Here is a 23,121-nt window from a genome sequence, read left to right as displayed (position 1 = left end):
AAAATTATAGAGATGGAAAGCAAATTAGTGGTTACCAGAGTTTACAGCTGGTGGGAGGAGGGAGATGCGTGTGACTATAAAAAGGTAGCACTAGCCGGCTCAGTGGCTCAGCCTGTAATCCCAGCACTTTGGGAGGCCAAGCCGAGTGGATTGCCTGAGTCCGCGGATTCAAGACCAGCCCAGGCAAATTGGCGAGACATCGTCTCTACAGTAAAATAAAAAATTAGCCAGGCATGGTTGTGCATGCCTGTAGTTCTGGCTACTTGGAAGACTAAGGTGGAAGGATCGCCAGAGCCCAGCAGCTTGATGCTGGGGTGGCCGTGAGTGTGCCTCTGCACTCCAACCTGGGCGACAGAGTGAGACTCGAACTCAAAAAAAAAGATGGCCCTAGAGAGATCTTTGTGATGATCAAATCCTGCACGTGTGGAAGCAAAAGTCCAGGTTCAAATTTTTACATTTAATTCTATCTCAAATTATTTATTATGCATTGACTGGTGAGCAGATGTCTAAATTGACTTTTTTCTTGTCACTTTTTAATATTCCTATATCACTGATTTAGGTTTCAAGGTTTCAAGCAAGAGAATAGTTCAGATTTGCATTATGGATATATCATCTTCCAAGCAATGGCAGGAGGAAGAAAACAAGTTTTTTTCGGATCCCAGACACACAGCCCATTTGTGCAGAGCTGAGCTCTCTTCTCCATGCTTAGCCAAACAGTAGAGTAGACATATACTTCTATTCCACTTATATAAATTCAACACTTTAGAAGCTTGTTTATTTTTCTCTCATCCAGATTCAGGTCTCTTTGAAAGCCAGACTTGTACCTTACCCATGTCTGCACAGCCTGTTCACCCCACACAGTGCTGGGAATGTTGTTCTTAGTAAAACAAGGGAGTAATTGAGTTAATCAGTGCCTGAATGAGCCTATTCCTGTAGCTAGACAGAGGAAAAATGGAAAAACACAAAAGTGTCAGTACATACCAGTAGGGAAAATGAGCTTAGAAAAATCATTTTGACAAACCTGGCTTGAATTGCTTAATGTTTCACAAACACTTCAAGGAATAAGATTTTGATGTTCTTCCAAAGTCAAATAATTGCAGGGGAAAAGGAATTTGGGTTGTTTATTAAGACTGAGCTAAACTTGTTTAAAAGCACCATTTATATATTGAGTTTTAAGAGAGAAATCATTGCCTTCATCTTGCAAAACTGACAACAATCATCAAAAAGGAGGCCTGGTGTGGTGGCTCACACCGGTAATCTCAGTACTGTAGGAGGCTGAGGCAGGAGGATTGCTTGAGTCTGGGAGTGCAAGACCAGCCTGAGCAACATAGAGAGAACTTATCTCTATTTTAAAAAAAAATAGCCATGCATGCTTTGTGCATCTAGAGCCCCAGCTACTCGAGAGGCTGAGATAGGAGGATTATTTGAGCCCAGAAGTTCAAGACCAGCCTGTTCAACATAGTGAAACTCTATTCCAGTTTTACATTTCTAGCCCTCTTTCATACTTAGAGCTTACCTCAAAAAAAAAAAAAATTTCTAGTTGTTAACAGTCTCCAGGAAGATTTTTCTTGTTTATTTTTCCTATGGTCATAAGTAAACAGGTGAGTCATAATTTTTAAAATCCATGAGTCATTAATATTTCAGAACTGCAATCCATATTTGGTTGAAAGGACTGATTGTAGGTTTTAATTTGTTCTCGTACAGCCCCTAAAAATGTTTGGCTGGTATTTAATTCAAAGTGAAAGTGTTGTTAAAGACCTTTATTCTTACTAATTTTTAAACAGAAAAATATCACTGTTATTTAAATAGCCATAATGTGAGAAACCTTTGTGTTTTCACTTAATATTCTCAGACACTTTTCTTGCAAAATTCAGGAATGAATATTAATGAGATTATATTAACACAAATAATACTCAAGGTACTAAAGGCAAAGGTTCTGTGTGGATTCAAGTTATTGTTGAACAAAGCTTTGCCTGAAAATATCTGTGCCAAGATGTAATGTGTACTTGATCTGACAAAATGAAACTTGTCGTGTTCAGTAAATAATCTTTGATTACCAAAAGTCTGTTAATATATTAGCTGTACAAAAAACTTTCATCACCAGTCCACTTGAATAACACCATGCCCAAAAATGCTCTCCCAACAGCACAGAGCAGCTGAATGTAAAATTAAATCGCTTTTTTGTAGCAGGCACGAATTTAAAATATTAAAAATAAAAAGAAAATGCCTTTGTTACATTGTGTAAATTAAAGATCTCTTTAGCCGTGCTTACCTGTGGTCCCAGCTGCTCGAGAGGTTGTTGTGGGAAGATCATTTGAGTCCAGGAAGTCAAGACCAACCTGGGCAACAACATAGCAAGACTCTGTTCCAGTTTCCCAGTTTTTCATTCCAAATTCTTTGTCATGCTAAAAGCTAAAAAGATGAATGTTTGTCCTTCTGTGACTGGCTTATTTCACTTAGCATAATGTACTCCAGGTTCATCCATGTTGTTCCAAAAGACAAGATTTTTTTTTTCCAGGCAGAATACTAATCCATTGTATGTATATATCATATTTTAAAAACCCATTCATCTATCAATAAACCCAAGTTTTGTATCTTGGTTATTGTGAACAGTGAAAAAAACACACATCTGTAGATATCTCTTTTAGAAACCTGATTTTAATTCTTTCAGAAATATAGCCAGCAGTGAGATTGCTGGATCACATGACAGTTCTATTTTGTTGTTGTTGTTGTTTTCCATAGTTGCTGCACCAGTTTACATTCCCATCAACAGTGCACGAGCATTCCAATTTCTCCACATCTTCACCAACACTTGTTGTCTTCTGTTTTTCTATAATAACAACCTAACAGATGTGAAGTGATATCTAGTTGTCGTCTTGATTTACATTTTCCTAATAACCAATTATGTTGATCCTCTTTTCATTCACCTGTCAATCATTTGCACGTGAAACAGTATTTTTTACAGAAATAGAAAAAAGCAATCCTAAAATTTACATGGAATCACAAAAGGCCATGAATAGCTGAAGTGATCTTGAGAAAGAATAACAAAGGAAGGCATCATATTTCCTGATTTCAAAATTTATTGCAAAGTTAACATAATCAAAACAGCATGATACCAGCATAAAGACAGACACATAGACCAATGGAACAAAATAGAGAGCTGAAAAATAAATCTACATAGATATGGTAAACTGATATTTGACAAGGGCCCCAAGAATACAAAATAAGGATAGGACAGTATCTTCAATAAATGATGTTGCAAAAACTGGATATCCACATGCAAAAAGAAAAAACATAAATTATACGCAACAATTAACTCAAAATAGATTAAAGAATTAAACATAAGACCTGAAATGAGTACAACTCCTAGAAGAAAATATAGGGATAAATCTGCCTGATACTGGTTTTGGCAACAATCTCTTTGACATGACACCAAAAGTTTAGGTAACAAACGAAAAAAATAGACAAGCAGTATTGAATCAAGCTAAAAAGACTTGTGTAACACACACACACAAAAACAACAGAATGAACAAGTGACCTACAGAATGAGAGATAAAATTGACAAACAATATATGTGATAGAAAGATAATTTCTAAACTATATAAGGAACTCTTGTAATTCAACAGGAAACAAAACAAATAACCTGATTTAAAAACTGATTTTTAATTTGTTTTAAATTTAAGATCCTATCTTTGAAAGGCAAAAAAAAAGTTATCATTGGTCACTAAATTAAATAGGGTTATATGTGGCTGAGAAACAATACTTGACTATACTTACTTAAACAAAATGACAATAAAATATTTTAAAATTAACATAGAAGGCAACATGATTGTAAAGTCAGCACAAAGTAGGGAAAAATATTCTAGTGGGATAACAAATAACTTATCTGTACACATTGCAACAGAAGATAAGTAATGATATCGTAACCCTTGTTAGGAGTTATTAAGCCAATATGTCATTTTACAAAAAGAAAGTTAAATTTTAGTTTGTATTAATATAATATTGAGTAGTAAAACTTTTATAAGCTTTTTTATTAATAAATCAAGCAAAATTGAGCCAAGAATGACATTAACAGCAACAACAAAAACAACAAAAAACAACCAGAGTAAGGAACTCCAAAGTACTTTATGCTAATTAATTGTAAGATTTAATATTATCTACATAATACTCCCCAAATTGATCTACAGATTCAACATAATCCCTATCAAAATGTGAATAATCTTTCTTATAAAAATGTATGAACTAATTCAAAAATTTATTTGGATACGGAAAGGATTCAGATTGGCCACAACAATGTTGAAAAAAAATTTTAAAGAGCAAAGTTAGTGGATTCACACATCCTGATTGCAAAACTTACTACATATCTACAGTAATCAAGACCCTGTAATACTAGCATAAGGATAGACATACTGGTCAAAGGAATAGCACAGATAATCCATAAATAAATTCATACATTTTGGTTAACTGATTTTTGAAAACTGTGCCAAGAACATTCAGTTGGAGAAATAATAATCTTTTCAACATATGATGATGGAACAACTGGATATCCACATGCAAAAGACTGAAGTTGGACTCCTAGATCACATCACATACAAAAATAAACTCAAAATGAATTACAAATCTAAATGTAAGAGCTAAAATCAGAAAATTCAGAGAAGAAAACATAGGTATAAGTCTTTGAGACTTTATATTAGGCAATAATTTTTTTTTTTTAGACTGGAAAATATAATTTATTTAGAAAGTAAGTTGGAGAAAGAGAGAGAAGATTCACTTCCCCAAGGTAGGGAGGGGGCCAAAGCTTAGGAAAACATCATGGCCATAGCTCAATGAGTACATGGCCTGACCAGTGCTTAACAAAGACAATGTCAGGCAGTACTAACTAATTAGGCAATACTTTCTTAACTATAACACCAAAAACATAATCAACCAAAATCAACCAAACAAAAAATTCTAAAATGACACTTTATCAAAACCAAAAATGTTTGTGCACGGCAGGACAATATCAAGTGTGAAAAGGCAACTCTAGAATGAGAGAAAATATTTGCAAATCATGCATCTGATAAAGATTAAAGATCCAGAATATATAAACAACTTCTACAACTCAGCAATAAAAAGACAAAGCACTGAATTAAAATATGGGCAAAGATAATGAACAGATATTTTTCTAAGGAAGATACACAAATGGGCAATAAGCACATGAGGAGATTCTAAACAGTATTTATTAGAAAAATGTGAATCAAAACCATAATGAATCAAAACCCCTACAATTGATACAATAAAAAAATAAAAATAGAATAACAACTGTTGACAGGATGTGGAAAAAATGGAATGCTCATACATTGTTGACGAGAACTGAAAATAATTCAGTCTTTGCAAAAAGCAGTCTCTTAAACAGTTTCCAAAAAACAGTTTCTGCCAGTTTCTAAAAAAGTTAAACATCGAGCCAACAGATGATCTATAACTTTACTCCAAGATATAGTTCAGAAAAAATTTTTAAATTTTTGAAGAACAAAACTTGTACACAAATGTTCACAGCAAAATTATTCACAATTGCTAAGAAATTAAAATAACTCAAATGTCTTTCAACTGCTGAATGGATAAACAAAATGTGATACATCCATACAATGGACTATTCTTCGTTTGTATAAGGAAATAAAGTACTAATACATGCTACAACATGAACGAACTTTGAAAACACTATGCTATGTAAAAGAAATTACACACAAAGGGCCACATATATTATATTCCAAGTATATAAAAAAATATCCAGAATAGGTAAATCTGTAAGAATAGAAAGTAGATTAGTGATTCCCAGAAAATGAGAGAAACACTCACTTCCACTCATTGAAAATTGGAAGTGACCTCTAACAGGCTTGTAATGTCTTTTAGGGATGATGAAGATGTTCTATAAACCGGGTTCGGTGACTCAGCCTGTAATCCCGCGCCTTTGGGAGGCTGAGGTGAGTGGATTGCCTGAGCCCACGGGTTCGAGACCCACCTGGGCAGCGAGACCTCATCTCTACAATAAATCAAAAAATCAGCTGGGCGTGGTAGCGCACGCCTGTAATTCCGGCTACTTGGAAGGCTGAGGCGGAAGGATTGCCGGAGCCCAGCAGGTCGAGGCCGCGGTGGCCGGGAGCGGCTACTGCACTCCAGTCTGGGTGACAGAGTGAGACTCCAACTCAAAAAAAAAGAGAAAGAAAATGTTCTATAATTAGGTAGTGGTGATAATTGCATAACACCATGAGACTACTAACAACCACTGAATAGTACATAATATGGTTAATTTTATGAGAATTATATCTCAATTAAAAAATTAGCCACATATAAAGATTTTAAATTTTTTTCCAGAGTCAATATTATAAATGAAAGAAAATTTGTCCCTTCCCTTTCCTTAGTCTACATTTATTTAACTTTTTATTTCACTGTTCCATTTTGAATTCCAGGAAAAAAAAACCTGACATTTTAAGGCAAAATTATTATTTTTTTTTCCTTTGCAAAATACTTATCCCATTTCCTTGCATATACAGTTGTGACCTTGTTACTATTATTTATGCTGTGGCCCCAGCTATATATATTAGTTATAATTTTAGTACAAAAAAAATATTTAACAGAAAAAAAAAAACTGGAACAGATCATTGACAATTTTCTCTTCTATCAGTTGGATCCTGAAAGGGCCCTGAAATTTATCTCCAGTCCCTCTAAGCTGCGGTCTAAGAGAATTCCTTCTCTCACATGAACCTGCAAGGGCCCTTGCAGTCAGGTCTGCTGACCTTGGTCCCACTGTGGGTCTTAAAACAGCCCTATAAGTCAGTTCCAGCCCCTCTCACCTATTTCTGAGAGCAGACCTACCTGCTCAGAGATCTGTCAAGAGACATGCCCCTCCATGAACCTACAAGCAAGCCTGCAGACCTCAATCTCAAATGTAGCCTGAGGCAGCTCTATTACTTTGTTCCTACACCCTCTCAGCTATAGTCTGGAGCCAGTACTGCCTGCCTAGGGATCTACCCAGTGACCTAATGAGGGCCTTCTTAAAGACCTGGAGAAAGCCATATTCATCCATGCATCTGGTAACCAGCCCACTATCTATGGTTGCTGAAGTGGACCCTCATAACAGTGCCAGCCCTACTGACCAAGGTCCTGGAAGCAATCCAATCTACCCAGAGAGCAGATAGGATCCAAGCCTGCTAGAGTCTCTGGTAACAGCCCTGCCACTCTGGCTCTAACTCCAGCTGACCACAATTCTGGAGAAATCCCATTAGTCTAGGGAGCCAGCAGGCATTTACATGTGAATGAAAACCTTGTAAAAACTGAAAGAGTTGTTTGCTCTTCATTCAGATAGTGATGAATAAGGTAAGCATAACAGCACTAAAGGAAACTAACAAAGTTCTAATAACTAATCCCTCAAAAATAGAAATCTACAAATTTTCTGAAAAAGAATTCAAAATAACCATTTTAAAGAAACTCATCAAGAAGCATGGAAACACAGACAAATAAAATTAGAAAAACAATGCATCAAAAGTGAGAAGCTTAATAAAGAAATAGGAGCCATTAAAAAAACCAAATAAAAATCCTAGAACTAAATAATACAATGATAGAACTTAAAATTTTAATAGAATGCTCCAACAGCAAACTCAGTCATGCAAAATATTCACAACTTGAAGACAGGTCACTAAATAATTCAGAGCTTCAAAAAGAAAAAAAGAATGAGAAATAGTGAAGAAAGTACAAGAGATCTATAGGATACCATCAACTGTATGAATATATGAATTATAGGAGTCCAAGAAGGAGGAAAAAAGTAGACCAAAAGTTTAAAGAAGTACTGGCAGAAAAATGTAACAACTAGAGAAAAACAAGTTTGGGTGGCAATATAGAGATATAAAAACCCTCATGCACTACTAATGTAGTTACAGTATGATATAGTCATTCTGGAGTGCAATTTGGGAGTGATTAGTCAGTTAAGTAAATGCTTCTGATCCAACAATTCCATCTCTGTGTATGTGTACAGCAAGAGGTTTCGCCTAAGCCTCGAAGGAAATATGTAAACATATATTTAGCAAAACAGCATTTTTAAAAATTTTTATTATAGAGATGTAGGGTACAAGTAAGGGTTAACGACACAAGTAGGCTGTGTGCAAGTGAAGTCTGGGCCTCCAACTGGCCGTCAAATTCCCTAGTTTAGGACCAGGTATCCTTTGTGTTGTTATGTGTCCCTCCTTCTTCCCCTGGAAGTGCCCAGTGACTGTCATTCCCTCCCTTGTGCGAATGTGACTAGTGTTCAGGATTCACTTATGAGTGAGAACATGTAGTTCTTTGTTTCTGTGATAAGTCATTTAGTATAATGGTACAACTTCCAGTATGATTATGTGATTTCCAGTTTGCTGCAGAGTTCATGATTTTGTTCTTCTTTATGACTGTGTAATACTCTATTGTGTATAGATATCACATTTTCTGTATCCAGTCTACTTTTGATTGGCAGTGGGGTTGGTTCCCTGTTTTTGCTGTCATGAATAGTGCAGCTATAAGCATACATATGTAGGTGGTTTTTTTGTAGAACAATTTATGTACCCAGAACATCTCTGAGTATATTGCAAGAAGAGATATTGCTGGATCAGAGAGAAGGTCAATTTTTAGTTCTTTCCATAGAGGTCGAACTATCCTGCATTCCCACAAATGGTGTAGAAGTGTTCCCTTTTCTCTGTATCCTCACCTGCATCTATCGTTTTTTGATTTATTGATGAGGGTCATCCTTACTGGAGTTAGGTGATATCTCATTGTGATTTTGATTTGCATTTCTCTGATGGTTAGTGAGCATTTTTTCATATACCTGTTGGCTGCTTGTATATCTTCTTTTGAGAAGTGTCTATTCATGTCCTTTGCCTACTTTTTGATGGGATTGGCAAAACAGTATTTGATAATAGAATAATGGATACAATCTTATTTCTATCATTGGGAGAGTAAAAATATTAAATGTGGTAAATAATCATCAAAGAGTTCTGTAGTATATAATAAGATGCTTCAATAGAATATATGTATAAAAACATGAAATAATTTTTTCAAACTAGCAGTGACTAAAAAGAGTAAGTAACAAAGTCTATGTCACAATACTATTTATATGAGTTAAAAATACAAATTTAGAACTTTCCTTCTCAGTAACGGCATACATGGTCATGAGGTCAAACTTCCCATTTGAAACAACTAAAAAACTAGAAATGGTTGCTTATATATACTCACTGGTGGTATAGAAAAGTTAAGAATGAAGAATTATGAATCCAAGATTCAGGGGTAACAGCAATTCAGAGGTGATCTCGTGTTTGAGGGCACTTTTCCCTTAGGGTATTTGACAACTTCAGAATATTAGACTGAGAGATTTAGAAATACTTTTTGAAGAATGTAGTAAATAAAGGTGCCAAATCTACAGTCCAAGGCTCACCTAATTGTGGAAGAGAGAAGTTCTTGATAGACACTTTTGAGTGATACATTAAAGTGTTTGCTATATTGTTCTCTATATTTGTGAATATATATATGAAATATTCCATATTTTTAAATGAATTCTTTTATTCTATGTTAATGTGATAAAGTAAACAAAGGTCTAAAATAAATACTGACAGGAAGGCATCTGCTTTAACAAGAGATAGGCTCTCCAGAGAAGAGATATATAGGCTAAAATATATAAAAAGAGAAAGTAGTTTTTTTTAAAAAAAAGTTTAAGCCGGGCTCGGTGGCTCAGCCTGTAATCCCACGCCTTTGGGAGGCTGATGTGAGTGGATTGCCTAAGCCCGCAGGTTCGAGACCCGCCTGGGCAGCGAGACCTCATCTCTACAATAAATAAAAAAAAATCAGCCGGGCGTGGTAAGCGCGCACCTGTAATGCCAGCAACTCAGAAGGCTGAGGCGGAAGGATGGCCGGAGCCCAGCAGGTGAGGCTGCAGTGGCCAGGAGCGGCCACTGCACCCCAGTCTGGGCGACAGAGTGAGACTCCAACTCAAAAAAAAAAAAAGTTTGAAGCAGACCAATATGCAAAAAAACAACAATGTATACAGTCTTGCAGGTAGTGTCATATCTGCTGTTGGTCTCTGTCTGTAATCATCCCTGACTACAAGTTCTGTGAGATCCCGGACACTGAATATCCTGTTCAATATTGTATTCCTATCACCAGAGTAGCACTTAACACATAGTAAGGCTCAAAAAAAATTTCGTGAATAAAGTAAATGATTTAAAGGACTCAAATTTTAAAGTGTCCAGACAATAGCAGAACAGATAGGAGCAGTTAGAGTCTGATCCAATCAATCCTGTGAGACAAGCAAAGGGTTCTTTGATAAACCCTTTCTAACATCTTTTTCTTCCCCACTGCCAGTCTCTATTTTGAATTATTTTTTCCAGGATCATATACTCAATCTTTTGTCAAAAAATCCCACTAACTTTATACCTTACTCAATCCCAGAAGTGAATCTGTATTGAATGAGCTACAATCATAGTGATAAATCGTAAATCTCATGAACTACAAATACTGCTTCCTTTGTCATATGATTATAAGGAATCTGAAGAAGGTGGGAAAAGGTGGGTTGAAGGTCCCTCAACAGAAGCATGGTTGTCAAAGTTCATTCTAGGTAAACTGTGAATTTTTCCCTGCAGAAATGCCTCAAAACGTGTCAGAATTTAGCACAACCTATCAGAATTTAGCACAAAGACTGTCAGATTTTAGCCTTGAGAATAATGAGGCAATCACTGAGAGCAATGACCCTTTTAGGGAATCTGTGCTCAACTCTGAACTCTACTCTGAGGCGGAGGCGTTGGTGTAAAGGTTGTATGCAAATAGCAGTTGCATAAAGCCTGGTAAACCTGGCTAGTCTCAGGGATAGAGAAGCTGGGCACAACACTGAGATTTATCCTTCACTATGGGGAATGACAGACTTCCTCAGTTAAATCTTGTGCTACTTCTCATCCTGTTTTCTGTCAATGACTCAGGCTCAACACTGAGATGTATCCTTCACTATGGGGAATGACAGACTTCCTCAGTTATATCTTGTGCTACTTCTCATCCTGCTTTCTGTCAATGACTCAGGCTCTACAGAATCGTAAGTCTCACTCAAAATCCCTTCCTCAAAAGTGCATCTCAATCTCTCTCATATCTTGCATCATAAGCCACATGTGTACAGTAAATACAGTCCCTTCATTTTTCAATTATTTCTCAGGTTTTCTTCAAGAGCCTCCCAATAACTAGTCATGGGGGGGTGATAATTTTAACTCTATCCAGTTATAAAGTTGGTGAAATCCAATAATTGTAAGACTTCTTTTCCACCTCTCCTCAGTTTCTCTCTAATATAGCATCTAGAAGGTTGTGGTCTTCATTACCTCCAGTGGAAAAAAGGGTCAAAGTCCTTGATCTGAAAGTTCCCTGTCTTTCTTATCACTGTCCATGTGGCTTCTCTACCCCTGCTAGTATTACTGTGATGCCTTGCCAGCTGTTTTTTCTCAGTGTGGCCAAGACCCAACAGTCCTCTTTTACTGACTCTTTTCACTTCAGTTCTTTCACATTCCATAGAACTCCTTCCTTTCCACTGCATCTTGCATCCAATATTGTGGCTGTTGTCCCCAACACAATGTGTGCTGTAAGCTCACCTTGCCCCTCTGCCATTCACACCCATTTGAGGTCACTGGCCTTGACCCAGTTGTCTTTACATTTCTTCTGGAGAACCATTGGAAGTCTTTTGTCCACAACACATAGGCACTGAGGTGTCAGGGGTTCTAACCCTTCCTTGCCTACCCACACTGCACTCCTAAATGCCTTTGCTGTCTCTACCTTCCAAAATGGTACGGGAAAGCCTACAGAGTCCCAAATCAGAAGGGGAATAAGGAGGATAAAAAGGGGGACAAGGGGACCTCTGCCCTGTGAATTACCCTTATTCCCCTAACACAATTGGCCCTTTTCAGGCCAAAGTATACGAAGTAGAAATCAGGATTCTTAACCAAGTAACTTTCCTGCCTTCCTCAAGCTTTTTCCTTGCACAATTTCCCAGGAACCAGTAAGGGACCATTCCTCTTCCATCATTCCCCTGACTCATCTACAGCTGCAGATGGTGCCACTTCCCACTGCACCCTATCCAGAGAGCATTTGGAAGTATGAGGAGGCTATGGGTTTTTCTGAGACCAGGCTGAATGGATAGAGCAAGTGGCCGGTACTGAGGTCAAAAGTGTTCAGTAGTTTGTGTTTTCAAATGCAGTCCAACACTACAGGACTATCCTGCCATGGAAACCATTACTTTGCGTCGTGTTCACCACTGAACAAAGGATGACGAGTCTCATGGTCTAGTCATCATAAACAGGAGTATCTTCTCTTTACTTTGAAGAAAATTTTACTTTATCCCTCCAGAACAGCCTGAGATGTGATAAATGAGAGAATGCCCAAGAGACCCAGTAGCTATTCTTCCCTGTCTTGGGGCAGTAAGCTTCAGAGAGATGGGGTTTCAGGGGAACAAGATTAAAAAGAGGAAATCAAAAATTATCAGGGTAATGTTTGCAAAATTTAGTCCCTGCTGCAAACGCAAATATTTACAGGCAAACATCCATGATAGAGTAATATATTAAAACATTACTAGGGGTGAAATCTCAGGCAAATTACTCAATTTCAATGAGTCCCAATTTTAATATCTATTAAATATATATTAACCAAATTTTTTAAATAGTAGTTTGCAATATCAGATATACATGAAATTAATTTTTAATTATGATATCATTTGAACTTTTAGTAGACAAGAATTAAAGTGTATTGAATAAGTTATAAATATATTGATGATGTTTTTCCTATTAAGATCAGAGACCTAGAGAAAGAAAATGTAAATGGGGAGGTAAAAAAGGATGCATTTTTCTCATTTGTCACACCTGTGAAAGAGCAGCATTCAGGAGATCAGAAACATCCAGATGCCAGAAAGGGAGTAGCAGAAAGGGACTACCTGAATGACCATGGACAGGTTACTTATCTGCCCAGCTTCTCCACTTTAGAACAAAACCTTAGCCCTTGTGCAATTAAAAATATGAAATTGGACTTCCAGCAAGATGGAGACAGGGCAACCTGGTCTATGAAAACCTCTGCAAAGAAGAACTGCAGTAGGTCTCTGGCTCTCTCCCCAGGGGTTGTGGACCCCAACATCGCAGCCTGCTCTTCACATGGAGCTCCACCATTGCCACCGCTGGGCCATCGCAGCAGTCTGGACAGCCACTGCAGCGCAGACAGCAGCCACCGCCGCCGCCACCACCACGGCCTCTGTGGTGGCCATAACACATCGCACCACTCAAGCTGGAGGCGATCCATGACTTCAGTCCTTGAAGCCCCTGCAGGTAAGATCTGCTGGGATCGCTGCCACCTCTTCTGTGACCGAGATGTCCTGCCCGCCTTGGGTCCCCTCACGTGTGCCCTGAGGCAGGCTTTCAACTCCAGCCTCTGCCATTCCTGTCCATCCCCACCCCCTCTGGGGTGAGAAGCTGAGATAGCACCACCTGCTGGCGATTCGAGGTAACAACACCGAAACGGGAGAAACAAACTTGAAAAAACAGACACAGGCCAGAGTGGTGAATGGAGGGTGATCTGACCTGTCCTTCACAGCAGGCCAGGGGCAACTGACCCTCACTGCGAACTAAATACCAGCTCGAAAAGAAAGCTAGAAATCAGAGCTGAAAGGACATTGGGCTTAAACAAAAAGTCTCAGAGTGTGCTTGATTGGTTCTGTTAGTCTAATGACTAAATTCTATTCCTACTGTATTGTTCCTTTTTTTTCCCCCCTCTTTGTTTTCTTCTCTTTTCTTCTCTCTGTAAACTATATCTTTGTATAGAGGAACAGCACACCAATAAGGTGGTTGGTTAGCTTGTATGTTATCATCATTGTATGTTTTATTTATTTTTGTATGGCAGTTGGTTAGTCTATAGCTGTGGTCTATTGTTTTTATCTGTTTCAGTATAGGTCTCTCTCTCCATTTGTTGGTACACTCGTTTGTTTCCCCCCTTACTTCTCTATCTCTCCACCCCCCTCTTCAACCCACTGTCTTCTCCATTCTCTTCCCTCTGCTAACCACATTTTATTTCAGGGAGTAAACCTACAGCCCAACTTCATGGACAGATTCCAAGACAGTGGGAAGTGGGTCTCAGATTATCCACACACCTGCCAGTGAATACCAGGACCTGCAGATAGATTTTGAATCACAGCTCCCACTTAAGTAAGTCTCAGAACTGCAGAAAGGACCACCCCCAACCTACAGCGCAACTCCAGAATTGAACAAAGCAAGAGGGCATACATAAAGAATAGGAGATTGAACAAACAGAAGTAAAACCAATCCCTCTACCCCTGCATAAAAGAATTAAAAAAGACGGTGACGTGGAGGGAAGGAAAAAGTAGGGAGGGGGAAAAAAACACACAAATGAAGAAAAACCAAAAGAAGAATATAGGTCTCACACAGACCCCTGGGAAATCAGACACTAGGAAACAGATTCTGGAACGCAAAGAGTGAAGAGCCCCCAGAATGACTGGTCACCTGCAGCAAACCCAGACATCAAGACATTAATGGAGAGAATTTAAAAATCGAGGAGAGACAAGAGGAAAATAGGAAGGAGCTCATGTCAGAAATGACAGCAGTGAAGAATTCTGTGATGGAAATGAACAACAGACTAATAAGCATGGAAAGCAGAATCAGCCAAGCAGAAGAATCTCAGAGCTCGAAGACCGAAACCCAGAACTAACCCAAACTGTCAAAAGCACAGAAAAGAAGCTCAAAAAGACAGAACAAAACCTGCAAGAGAGGAATGACTTCAAGAGACCAAACCTAAGAGTAATTGAGTTTCCTGAGGCAGAGAGAGAAATAGAAGCCATACTGCCTGAGGCAGGCAGCCATCTTGCCATCCTCAGCCTCTGCCGTCCCTGTCCGGCCCCACCTCCTCTGGGGCGAGCAGATGAGATAGCACCACCTGCTGGCGATTCAAGGTAACAACACCGAAACGGGAGAAACAAGCTTGATAAAGACATAGGCCAGAGTGGTGAACAGAGGGTGATCTGCACTGTCCTTCACAGCAGACCAGGGGCAACTGACCCTAACTGCAAACTCATTTACCAGCTTAAAAAGAAAACTAGAAATCAGACCAGAAAGGACATTGGACTTAAACGAAATATCTCAGAGTGTGCTTCATTGATTCTGTTAGTTTAATGACTTAATTCTATTACTACTGTATTGTTCCTTTTTTTCTTTTTTCCTCTTCCTTTTCTTCTCTTTTCTTCTCTCTGTAAACCATATCTTTGTATAGAGGAACAGCACACTAATAAGGTGGTTGGATAGCTGGTATGTTAGCATCACTATATGTTTTATTTTTGTCTGTATGAGAGTTGGTTCGTCTGTAGCTGTGGTCTATTGTTTTTATCTGTTTCAGTATAGGCCTCTCTCTCTATTTGTTGGCAAACTCATTTGTTTTCCCCCTTACTCCTCTATCTTTCCAGCCCCTTCTTCAATCCACTGTCTCCTCCGTTCTCTCCCCTCTGCTAACTAAATTTTATTTCAGGGAGTAAGCCTACAGCCCCACTGCACAGACAGATTCCAAGGCAGTGGGAAGTGGGTTCCAGATTATTCACACACCTGTCACTGAACACCAGGACCTGAAGATAGATTTTGAATCACAGCTCCCCCCTTAAGTACAAATGAAGAAAAACCAAAAGAAAAATATAGATCTCACACAGACCCCTGGGAGATCAGACACTGAGAAAACAGATTATGGAACATAAACAATGAAGAGCTCCCAGAATGACTGGTTACATGCAACAAACCCAGACATCAAGATATTAATGGAGAGAATTTTAAAAATTGAGGAGAGACAAGAGGAAAATAGGAAGGAGCTGATGTCAGAAATGACAGCAGTAAAGAATACTGTGGTGGAAATGAACAACAGACTAATAAGCATGGAAAGCAGAATCAGCCAAGCCGAAGAAAGAATCTCAGAGCTCGAAGACCAAAACACAGAACTAACCCAAACTGTCAAAAGCATAGAAAAGAAGCTCAAAAAGACAGAATAAAACCTGCAAGAGATGAACGATCACTTCAAGAGACCAAACCTAAGAGTAATTGGGCTTCCTGAGGCAGAGAGAGAAAGAGAAGCCACACTAGGACAAACATTTCATGAAATCATTCAAGAAAACTTCCCTCATCTCATCAAGGATGAAAAAATTCAAACACAAGAGATTCAGAGAACCCCTGCAAGACAACAAATGAGAAGATCAACTCCCAGACACATAATAATTCGCCTAAACAAAGTAGCTATAAAAGAAAAAATCCTAAAGGCAGCAAGAGAAAAAGGCCAGACTACCTACCAGGGAAGACCAATTAGAATAGCAGCAGATTTACCCACAGAAACCTTTCAGCTAGGAGAGCCTAGAGCCCTATCTTCAAAGTTCTAAAAGATAAACAATTTCAACCAAGAATAACCTACCCAGCCAAACTAAGCTTCATTAGTGAGGGAGAATTGAACTCTTTTCCAGATATCCAATCCCTAAGAACCTACGCTGCCACCAGACGACCTCTACAGGAAACACTTAAGAAAGTACTAAACACAGAAGAAAAAGAAAAAAGAACAACAGCATTCTTCACAAGAGTACAGGCAAGAGATTAAAAACACACATGAACCAACTCCAAAACCCAAAGAAAGACAACAAATAAACAGAAACAACAATTCTGTAAGAATCTTATGACAGGGATCAACTCTTCCATTTCAATTATTAGCCTAAATGTGAATGGACTAAATGCACCACTGAAAATACACAGAATGGCAAAATGGATAAAATATCATCAGGCAACAATCTATTGCCTTCAAGAGACACGCCTCACTAGAAAGGACACCCATAGACTCAAAGTAAGAGGATGGGAAACAAACTTTCAGGTGAACGGAATACAAAAGAAAGGAGGAGTAGTGATCTTAATTTCAGACAAAATACCCTTCAAGCTACGAAAAATCAAAAAAGATACAGAAGGCCACTACATAATGATAAAAGGCGCAATGCATCAACAATAAATATCTATACTAAACATATATGCACCCAACATAGGTGCACCAACTTTCATAAAGCAACTTCTAGGAAAACTAAAGAAAGATATTGACTCTATCACCATTATAACTGGGAACTTTAATACCCCACTCACAACCTTAGACAGATCATCAGGACAAAAAATCAGCAAGGAGATCCGGAATCTCAGTGTGACTTTGGACCAAATGCACTTAATTGATACCTACAGAACACTCCATCCAAAGACCACAGAATACACATTCTACTCATCACTGCATGGAACGTATTCTAAGATCGACCACATAATTGGCCACAAATCAAGCATAAGAAAATTTAAAAGGACCAAAATTTTACCATGCACCTTCTCAGACCACAGTGGAATAAGAATAAACATTAACACCAACAAGTTTCCCCGAAAACCCACAAAGACATTGGACACTAAACAGTATGATGCTAAACAACTCCTGGGTCAATGATCCAGTAGATCAAAAGATACCTGGAAACAAATGAAAATGAAGAAACATCTTACCAGAATCTCTTGGCCACCATGAAAGCTGTAGTAAGAGGGAAATGTATATCCCTACAAACGCACATGAAGAAAATGGAAGGAGCACAAGTTAACAGCCTAACAAGCCACCTAAGGAAGCTGGAAAAGAAGACCACAAAAACCCTAATTTCAGCAGAAGAATCCAGATCACCAGAATAAAAGCCCAAATCCAGGACATAGAAGACAAAAAGACAATATAAAAATCAAAGAAACAAAAAGCTGGTTCTTTGAAAGGATAAACAAGATTGATGGTCCCCTACACTGACCAAGAAAAAGAAAGAAAAAACCCAAATAAGCACAATCAGAAACATGAAAGATGAAGTCACATCTGACCCTGAAGAAATACAAAAGATCATTGGAGACTACTACGTGCACTTGTATGGAAACAAACTTGAAAACCTTAAGGAAATGGAGGACTTTCTGACATCACACAACCTACCTAGGTTGGAACAAGAAGAAATTGAGACTCTAAATAGACCAATAACAATCACGGAAATCGACTACGTAATAAGAAAACTTCCTACAAAAAAAAAAAAAAAGCCCTGGTCCAGATGGCTTTCCAGCAGAATTCTACAAGACATTTAAGGAGGAGCTGATACCAATCCTACTGAAAGTATTCCAGATGATTGAAAAAGATGGAACTCTCCCCAAATCATTTTACGAAGCCAACATCACATTGATACCCAAGCCAGGTAAAGATCCAACAAAGAAAGAGAACTACAGGCCAATATCTTTGATGAACATAGATGCTAAAATTCTCAACAAGATCCTAGCAAACCGAATTCAGCAATACATCTCAAAAATCATCCATCATGACCAAGTAAGCTTCATTCCTGGGATGTAAGTCTGGTTCAACATTCCTAAAACCATAAATGTAATTAAATACGAAACAGATGTCAAAACAAAAACCACATGATTATATCATTAGATGCAGAAAAAGCTTTTGGTAAAATCCAGCACCACTTCTTGATAAAAACCCTCGAACATCTAGGCATACAGGAAACGTACCTCAAAATAGTAAAAGCCATCTACGAGAAACCCACAGCCAGTATACTCCTAAATGGACAAAAATTGGAGCCATTTCCCCTGAAAACTGGAACAAGACAAGGATGCCCACTCTCACCCCTCCTGTTCAACATAGTATTGGAAGTCCTGGCTCGAACAATCAGAGAAGAGAAGGCAATTAGGGGTATCCAAATAGGAAAAGAGGAAGTCAACTTATCTCTCTTTGCAGATGATATGATTGTATACCTTGAAAACCCAAGAGAATCTGTCAAAAACCTCCTTACACTGATAAAGGCCTTTGGCAAAGTCTCAGGATAGAAAATAAATATGCAAAAGACAATCGCATTTCTTTACACCAATAAATAAACAGAAACCCAAATGAAAAACACAATCCCATTCACAATAACCACAAAAAAAATGAAATACCTTGGCATCTTCCTTACCAGAGACGTGAAAGAGCTTTACAATGAAATCTACAAAACACTGCTCAAAGAAATCAAAGATGACGCAAACAAGTGGAAAAATATCCCATGTTCATGGATTGGAAGAATCAACATTATGAAGATGTTCATCTTACCTAAGGCAATCTAAAAATTCAATGCAATACCCATCAAATTACCAGCAACATTCTTCTCAGAACTAGAAAAAACAACACAAGAATTCATATGGAGACACAAACGTCCAAGAATAGCCGGAACAATCCTCAGCAAAAAAAACAAAGCAGGTAGTATCACATTGCCAGACTTCAAACTTTACTATAAAGCTACAATCATCAAAACAGCTTGGTATTGGTATGAGAACAGGCATATAGATCAATGGAATAGAATTGAGATTCCAGAAGCAAAACCTCAATTTCTCAACCAACTCATCTTCGACAAAGCCTCCACCACATACCACTAGGGAGAGGAGAATCTATTCAGTAAATGGTGCTGGGAAAACTGGCTGACCACATGCAGAAGATTGAAACAGAACCCCTATCCCCAGGCACAAAGGTTAGCTCCAAATGGATCAGAGACCTGAATGTAAAACCTCAAACCATAAGAACCTTAGAATATGAAGGACATACCCTCATGGAAATCGGAACTGGCATCCAATTTCTGAACAAAACCCGAAACCCACAGGTCATGAGAGAGAAGATAGACAAGTGGGACCTTATTAAACTGACAAGCTTCTGCAAAGCCAAAGAAACCATCAAGAGAGCAGGGAGACAGCCAACAGACTGGGAAAAAGTATTTGCCAACACCAGGTCTGACAAAGGCTAAACATCTTGAATCTACAAGGAACTCAAACATGCTGAAAGGAAAAAAACAAACAACCCCATTATCAAATGGGCAAAAGATATGAACAGACACTTCACAAAGGAAGACATCCGAGCAGCCAACCGACACATGAAGAAATGTTCAACCTCACTATTCATCAGGGAGATGCAAATCAAAACCACACTGAGATACCACCTAACTCCAGTCAGAATGGCAATTATCAACTCAAAAAATAACAGCTTCTGGAGAGGATGTGGTGAAAAGGGAACACTTCTACACTGTTGGTGGGAGTGTAAATTAGTGCAGCCTCTGTGGAAAGCAGTGTGGCCATTCCTTAAAGCTCTAAATATTGACCTGCCATATGACCCCCACAATCTCCCTACTGGGAATATAGCCTGAAGAACTCAAATCACTCTGTAAAAAAGATACCTGCACACGTATGTTTATTGCAGCATTGTTCACAATAGCAAGAACCTGGAAGCAACCATGCTGCCCATCAAAAGAGAACTGGATTAACAAATGTGGTACATATACATGATGGAATACTACGCAGCCATAAAAAGGAACAAAATCATGAATTTTGCAGCAACCTGGATGGAACTAGAGTGTATAATACTGAGTGACCTCTCACAAAAACAAAGATCCGAGTATCACATGTTCTCACTCATATAATGGACCTTCAACATCCAATATAATACTATAAGAAAATGACTGACAGTGGTGGGAAAGTATGGGCGGGGGAGACCAGATCAATGGCAGCAAATATCTGTCTGGGGACGGGGAAACACCTATTATCAACAGTGTGCCTGAATGAAATGTACTTGTATACCTAACCCTTAACTGTACCCCACAACACCATAATAAAAAATATTGATTGATTAAAAAAATATATGAAATTACTTAGGTGGGTTTAGAGACTCTAACACCAGGTAATCTATCACAGAAAGAAAGAACTTTGCATCACATGTTCTCATTCATAAGCAAACCCTAAACATAATACCATAAGAAAGGGGTTGGCAATAGTGGAACCTTGCCAGGGGAGGAAGAGACACAAAACTTCAGTAAGGATACATGCTCTCCAACCAGGTGAAGTGAGGACCGAAGGGAGGCCCAAACTTTACCTGTACAATGACCATTTATTTACTTAATCCTCAATTGTACCACACATCTTTAAAATAAAAAATAATTTAATAAAAATAAGAAATTTTAGTTATTTGAAAGTGGCTCTAGAGATTCATGGCATATCGTTTTGCCCTGGAACACTTTTAACATACACAGTACAACAAGACTAATGTGCTGGAGAGGACCACTCGGAGAATGAGGAAACTTCTGAATCCCGTAGCTCAAATGTCTTTAGATTCACTTCTCCTAGTCTCACACCATTAATTTTGTAGAGCAATAAAGTTATGTTTTTTGTGTCAAATTGCCTAATTAGAAAAAATTTAAGGCAAGAGTTTATGTTGGTAATTAAAGGGAAGGGTAGTAAAACAATATAAGAAAATAATAGTTCTTCCTTGCAAATTAACTCTATAAATTGCTCAAATCTACAGACATTGATTGAATCATTAATCATTGAAATACTATAGTTTGGAGGAGTCACATTTTATGTAGATTTGCCAATTTGGCATGGGGACAGAAATTTTATTCTCCTGTTACTTAATAAAATTTGGGAATTGATGAGGATCTCAATTTTAGCTTTCATGAATGTGAAGAGTATCATGTATCTACCTTACAGGATTGCTGAAAAGATTAAATACCGAGACGGCTTAACAATTACTAGCATGTAGTAGATACTAACACACACACACACACACACACACACACACGTACACACACACACACACATTCTCTTTCAGTCCATGGCAGTTTAGAGTATGGAGAGATTATATCAAGTCAGATGCTTCTAGAACGGTTTTGTGAAAAAGGTGTCACTTGGGATGATTCTTGAAGAATGGATAGAATTGTGACCAAAAAAATGGGGAATGGGGGTATTATAGACCAAAAAAAACTCATCAGTAAAATCAAGACAAGAATGTAAAGTTCACACACAAAAAATGGCTTGTTCCTCTGAATAATAAAAACATGCAACAATTTAGGTAGAAAAGAGAAGACTATGCAAAATAATATGTATTATATAAACCTGTTTTCAAACAAACAAAAAAAACTACCCACCCATATAGGTTTGAAAAAATTATATATTTGTGAAGAGAGAAATATGAACATTAAGATATTCTTATTGATTACCTCAAGAAGGCAAGTATGAGGGAAAATTATAATAAAATGCTGAGTTTATTTGTGTAGTGTGTGGGGAAGGAGTAAGTAAATTGACAAAATTTTAAACATAGTTAAAAAAATAATGATTTTGACAGAGTTGTATCTGAGGAACCTAAGAGAAGTAGAAAATACATTTTTTAGTGTGGCTGTTATTAAGGATATGATTTTGTGTGGTGTATTACTTTGTGTAATGATATATGCTCATTGAAGTTCCTCAGTTGAATTTGTATAGTTCTAGTCATAGTGTTCATTCCTATGTGACATTTATCTAGACAGATTTTAATGTAAGTCCTTTTTAAAATGAATAATCACTCCCAATTTTTTGATACATATATATATACTTTTTTTCTTTTCTATATTTTTAAAATGTGGGGTACAATTCAGTTTGGTATACAAATGTTCATTATTCAGTTGCCCCTGTTGATAAAGTATACCCTTTCTTCGCTGGCAGTTTCCCTCAACTGCCAGTCCTACCACTCTTCCTTCCCTGGCAGTCTCCCAATCCCTTTCTTATAGTATTATGATAATTGTTGAAGGTCCACTTATGAGTGAGAACATATGGTACTCTGTTTATTGTTTCTGTGATAGATCACTGAGTATGATAGATTCTAAAACCATCCAAGTTGCTGCAGAGTCCAAATGTTTGTCCTTCTTTATAGCTGAATAGTATTCCATTGTGTATATGTACCACATTTTATTTATCCAGTCCAGTTTCGATGGGCAGCATGGTTGGTTCCATGGTTTTGCTAATGTGAATAGAGCTGCAACAGATATGCATGTGCAGGATCTTTTTGGTAGAATGATTTGAGTTCCTCTGGGTATATTCCCAATAGAGGGATTGCTGGGTCATATGGAAGGTCAATTTGAGGTTCTTTCAGAAAACGCCACACTGTCTTCCAAAGAAGTTGCACTAATTTGCATTCCCACCAGCAGTGTAGAAGCGTTCCTTTTTCTCCGCATCCTCACCAGCATCTGTTGTTGTTTTATTAATGATGGCTATTCTT

General features: G+C 37.9%; 2 protein-coding genes across 2 annotated transcripts in view; both read left to right on the top strand.

Moving 5' to 3' along the window:
• Positions 1-10,801, top strand: part of LOC103268496 (pregnancy zone protein-like) — a 57,315-nt gene extending 46,514 nt beyond the window's left edge. The window contains exon 37 of the mRNA XM_008066080.1: positions 10,635-10,801. Coding sequence (XP_008064271.1) covers positions 10,635-10,801 — 167 coding nt within the window. The remainder of the gene's footprint in view (positions 1-10,634) is intronic.
• Positions 10,802-10,970: 169 nt separating this feature from the next.
• The window catches only part of LOC103268495 (pregnancy zone protein-like), a gene marked incomplete at its 3' end in the record, with an annotated part of 61,549 nt that continues 49,398 nt past the window's right edge, over positions 10,971-23,121 (top strand). The window contains 1 exon segment of the mRNA XM_021716561.1: positions 10,971-11,077. Coding sequence (XP_021572236.1) covers positions 10,995-11,077 — 83 coding nt within the window.

This window comes from Carlito syrichta, unplaced genomic scaffold (assembly GCF_000164805.1).
Source record: "Carlito syrichta isolate Samal-C Ts95f unplaced genomic scaffold, Tarsius_syrichta-2.0.1 Scaffold308841, whole genome shotgun sequence".
NCBI lineage: Eukaryota > Metazoa > Chordata > Mammalia > Primates > Tarsiidae > Carlito > Carlito syrichta.
This window is presented reverse-complemented; position numbering and strand designations above follow the sequence as displayed.